General features: G+C 30.9%; 1 protein-coding gene across 3 annotated transcripts in view; it reads left to right on the top strand.

The window, feature by feature from the left end:
* The window catches only part of LOC106467525 (coiled-coil domain-containing protein 174-like), a 128773-nt gene that overhangs the window by 105138 nt on the left and 17934 nt on the right, over window positions 1-5701 (top strand). For all 3 annotated transcript variants that reach the window (XM_013927889.2, XM_022395722.1, XM_022395723.1), the window contains one exon: window positions 3941-4035. In XM_013927889.2, the coding sequence (XP_013783343.1) occupies window positions 3941-4035 (95 nt within the window). The remainder of the gene's footprint in view (window positions 1-3940; window positions 4036-5701) is intronic.

The following is a 5701-nucleotide window of genomic DNA, read 5'->3' as shown; positions in this document are numbered from 1 at the left end:
ATTGTACAGATCACTGGTTAGGCCACATACGGAATATTGTGTTCAGTCTTGGGCTCCTTATCTTAGGAAGGACGTTGAATTGTTGGAAAGGGTTCAGAGAAGGGTTACTAGAATGGTGCCTGGGATGGAGGGGTTTTCATATGAGGAGAGGCTGAAATCTCTCAAATTGTTTTCTCTTGAAAAAAGGAGATTTACTGGGGATCTTATTGAGGTGTTTATGATTGTAAAGGGAATTGATAGTGTTGATATATCATCTTTTTTTATATTTAACAGTGAGAATAGTAGAACTAGGGGACAAAAATATAAATTTTGGCAAGGTAGGAGTCATCTTCATCTAAGACAGTTTTATTTTTCTAACAGGGTGGCTTGCCTTTAGAATCGGTTGCCTTCAGACGTTGTAGAGGCAATAAATTTAAGTGAGTTTAAGAAAAAGCTTCATAAGTATATAAATGAAAAGGGCTGGGTTTAAAATGTTTTTATTTTATTTTACTTAATTATTTTAATTTAGTTTTGAGGATGAAACAGCTGAGATGGACCAATAGGTCCCATGTTGTCCCAAGATATTATGTTTTTAATTTCAGGTTCAAACTGTTTAATTAATAAGGCTTCTTTTATTTTGTGGCAGTTTTTATTTTTCTCTCTATTGAGAATACAAATGACCAAGCATGGAGATATGTTCATATCATGGGAGGGGGTTTCTTATGTTATTTGACATGGGTAGGAACTTGTCTGTGTGTTTCTCTAGTGTAAAATCTGTTGCATTGTTCAAAAATTTATTTGATACTCAGAACCTTGGAAATAAGAAACTTGGTATTTTTTTTATAGAAGTTGTTCTAGTTTTCTGCCAGAAATAAACACAAATTGTATAGACAAGTTAATTTGAGATTTTTTTTATAATTTTTTCCCAAAACTTTCTGATTGAATATGACACTTTTGGGGTAAATGAAATTGTGTAATAAATAGGACATTCATTATTACTTGACTTGTGCTGAGACTTCACCTTGGACTTTTTATTAAGTTTAGAGAAGACTTTGTGAATGGATTCTAGAGGAAAATTACTGTGGATTTGTAATTTTGTTCTCATTTTTTTGAGGTCTAATTGAAAATGTTTGTTACTGGAACAAGTAGTTTGATAGAATAATACAGAGTTTTTTTGTGCCTATTTTTTGAGAAGGGCCATGGTATGAGTTCCCAGGTATGTATAAACCTGTGCGAGTATCCTTATGATAACTGAAAGTGTGGAACTTAATATTATGTCTTTTAACAAGGACATTCAGGATGTATGGTTTTCTTTATGTTCACTGGTACATTTAATGTCAGGATGGATCAGGTTCATGTGGGAAAATAACTCTTCAGTGGATGAGGAATAATTGAAGCTAGTAAGTATATCATCAACATATCTTACCCAGAAGGCTGGTATATGAAAGGAAATTGCCCGTGCTTAATCATTCTATCTGATCATAATTGAGACCTTCAGATTGAAAGTTGTTTCAGGAAGTGGTGAAATGGAGACATTTTTTTCAGAATTTCACAAATAAGTGAAGATCTAGGAGAAGGGTCATTTATGAAACAATCAAAGGTGAGTTCACTGCTTCAGAAACTGGTACTTTTGTGAACAAGCTTTTCCCATTAAAATTTATGTTAATGGCAAGTAGGTCAACATTTTTTATTTTTGACAAATTCTTCTGAATTTTTGACAAATAATGAGGCACAGCTGATGTAATGAGAAAATAATCAAGCTAAATATTTTCCTAAATTGAAAGTAAAGGCTCCATAGACAGGTACAATAGGTCATAAAAAAAAACAGATTTATGAACTTTGGAAAGGCCATAAATTTGTGCTTTTTAAATCCGTTGGTCTGATAAAGTTATACATATCATACCAGAGAAGCTCCAATTTTTTTAGATGAAGTAGAAAAGTACAGAGTTTTCTTTCTCAAGTAGGTGTTGAGTTTGTATTCAATAAGGTGAAATGTACAAAATGCATTTGGACAGGAAGTAAGATCCATGGACTTGAAATTTACAAGTTATAGATGGAAAACTGTTACTGAACTTACTAAACCTTTTAGCCTTGGGGTATTCAAAATTAGTGATGGCTCTTGAGTAGCTATGCAGGTAATTCAACAAAACTGAAGAAAAAATAATCAAGAACACTCAGTAAGGCACAGAAGCACAACAGTGTGATTCTTGTGCCACTATACTGTGTGGGTTCAAGGGATTATTCTGTTTACCACTCTTAATTCATTGATACCAGTGATCCCTTCAGTAATAGAGAACTGGAATGAGTTGTTTTGAAAACTTGCTTCTGTTTGTATTTTTATTTATTTCCACAGTTAGCTACAACTTCAGTTTTGTGAACTAATGAGTAAAATTTGAAATACATTTCATAGATTTTAATTTGTATGTCATGCAAGTATATTTTTAATATTTACTTCTTCACACTGACAGTTTTATAATTTCAGAACCCACTGACTCTGTAACTACCTTTAACCCATTGACTGCTGATTCACCATATAGGTTATGGTCTGCTTGAAAGCAAGTGTACTGTATATAGTGTATGGCTTACAAAAATTCTGCACTTATTTAGAGCAGCTGCAGTCAATGGGTTAATACTTTACTCAGTTTTAACACTTGCATACCATTACTTTCTTGTATTAATTGTGTAGTGTAAGAGAATAATGGTAGAACAACACTTATACTGAAAGAGATAAGCTTATTTCCAATGGTGAAAATAAAATTAAAAGATTATGCATTATATTTGCACAAAAATCTCGCATCAAAATTTCTTAAGACCTTTACTGTGAAAGCATTATGAATATTTAATTACAAATTTAATTTATTTATCACTATGACCTCCTGATAAATTTAGTATCATCATGCTCGAAAATAAAACTCATTCAGACTGTTACGAACATAATGAAAATAATGTTTACAAAAATGTTATTTTTCTTCTTGGAAGCTGATCAATGCATGGCTATTATGATTTTATATCATTATAGTAGAAATAACAAATAAATAGGAAATTTAATTTTTTTCCTATTTATTTGTACAATTTTTATATGTCCATGGAATTGACATAACATGTATAAACTTCCAGTATAGCCATATCCTTGACGTTATAACTTTTACAAGAATTAAAAACACAATCACAAAATTATAAAATTTAATCCTTATTTTGGTGTACAGGTAAGTGTATAAAGCTGCTAAAGTAGGGATTGACTTTTATAAATATGTAATTGTGGTTTTAATTATTGTTTCATTACTTTTTTAGCAGGATCCTTATTATATTTTAAAATTCATAATTTTTAATACTCTTGTTTGTTTACTTTTAATGTTATACCCGTATAAAGTATATACTTTACCTTTGGAAACTGTTGCTTGTCTATCTGTCAATATGCAGCACCATCTGTTGGGTTGAAAAGATATTTAAGTACATGCATGATATGTTTACTATTTATATTATACCTGTATATACATGGACGTTTATCGGAATATCAAAAGCAGATACCCACAGACCAGTCAAGTAAGCTGGAGAAATCTTATAGTGATAGTCCAAGCTATCTAGGCACTAGCCCCGCTGATGTTTTAGTTGCTGTTTTAGAAATTTTTGAATTCTTGTACTGGAAATGTTAGTGACCTTTTTAGCATGTTGTTAGTATATATGTGCATAATATATCTTAACCAGTACTTTGAAGGGGCAGTTTTTTGCTTAGGAGTTCAATAGGGTGGTTTTTCAGTGAATGAAATATTTACAATTTTTGTTGATCCCTACTACCATACTTAAAATAAATAAACACTGAATAACTTGCGCATATATTAAGTTGGTAGACATATGATGAAACAATTGAATTCTTAAGAACTTTTTTTCTTGTGTAAGAAATTTTTCACTTTCACCAAGTTTAATAAAATACATTAACTAAAAAACATTTTGTGGTTTACAGAAGTACGAGATCATGGAGTTGGTTATTTTTCTTTTTCTACGGAGGAAGGAGAACGTCAAAAACAAATGGAAACATTGAAGAGTCTGAGGGAACAGGTAAGAGTATGCTTAGCAATTTTAAGAATTGGTTGTTGAAGAGAACAAGTACATAAAGTATAAATGTAAATGTATGACCCAGGTTCTTCATATGTAATGATATGTGTTTGATCATATATATATATATATGTCTGTGGAATATATAAATACAGATAGACACACATACTCATACGCTTATCAAAGAGAATATACAATATTGACATAGTAGTGTCTCACAAGTACCATCTATTCTCTCAATTTTAATGAAATTGGTGAAGAGAATCCAAAACCACATTAAAAGTAATTGTGGACTCTGTCGTAGCTGTTAATAATCAAATTGAACCAAAATTAACCTTTATTGTGCAAGATACATTAGTGACCTTATTACAATCAGTTTCAGAAGGCTGAAAAGTCTATAGCATAGCAAATATGAAATACATTAACACACTACAAGGTCAAATGGATAAAATATATGTAGATTTTTACAGCAAAACAAATCCAAGTTTTACACAGCATTAACTTACGTGTCAATCTGTTTGGATAATTGGATTACATTACATCAACAGTTTGAAGAAGTTGCAGTTATAGAAATAAACAAAACATATAATTCAAATTAGATGCTAAAGTTGCTACTAACATTAAAGCAAAACAAGCATCCATAATAGATGACATATTTTAAGATATACAAGAGAATCATACAAAACAAACTCAAAAGTAAGAACTTATTATTATAAAGCTACCATTCTGAGTTTGAGAATAAATACCACAAATAAAGCACAAAACAATTCACTGTACCACACCTTGGACAAAAACAAAACTAAAATAAACCTAAAAGAAAATAAAACAGTTATACATTAATCTAAACAGGAAACATTTCTTCTGTGATATACATACTATAAACTGTTTGTATACACTATGTATTGCAGCATATTACTCACATCTATAACTATAAAAGATGTGTGTGATATATGTAAACTGTTTGTATACATTATGTATTGCAGCATATTAATCACATCTATAACTATAAAAGATGTGTGTGATAAATGTAAACTGTTTGTATACATTATGTATTGCAGCATATTAATCACATCTATAACTATAAAAGATGTGTGTGATATATGTAAACTGTTTGTATACACTATGTATTGAAGTATATTAATCACATCTATAACTATAAAAGATGTGTGATATATGTAAACTGTTTGTATACACTGCACACATCTTTTATAGTTATAGATGTGATTAATATGCTGCAATACATAGTGTATACAAACAGTTTACATATATCACACACATCTTTTATAGTTATAGATGTGATTAATATGCTGCAATACAATATATGTAAACTGTTTATGTACACTATGTATTGCAGCATATTAATCACAGCTATAACTATAAAAGATATGTGTGATATATGTAAACTCTTTTGATGTCCTACCAAATGCAAAGCATCACTTTCTGCGGATGGAGTCCAGGTTTTGGGGGCAGAAGTGGTTTTTGTCTAGGACTGAGGCATTGAATTTGGCATTTAATATTTGCATAGAGAATCCATTTTTCGTCACCAGTGATATTTCTGTCCAAAAATGGTTCACGCATTACGCGCCAGAAGAGACGAAGCAACATTCACACACTGGAAACGATGATCATCAGAGAGTTTGTGAGGCACCCAAACACCTTCTTTATGGAG

This window comes from Limulus polyphemus, unplaced genomic scaffold, assembly GCF_000517525.1.
Source record: "Limulus polyphemus unplaced genomic scaffold, Limulus_polyphemus-2.1.2 Scaffold2647, whole genome shotgun sequence".
Classification (NCBI taxonomy): domain Eukaryota; kingdom Metazoa; phylum Arthropoda; class Merostomata; order Xiphosura; family Limulidae; genus Limulus; species Limulus polyphemus.
Note: the sequence above shows the minus strand (reverse complement) of the source record. Positions and strands in the feature narration are given on the sequence as shown.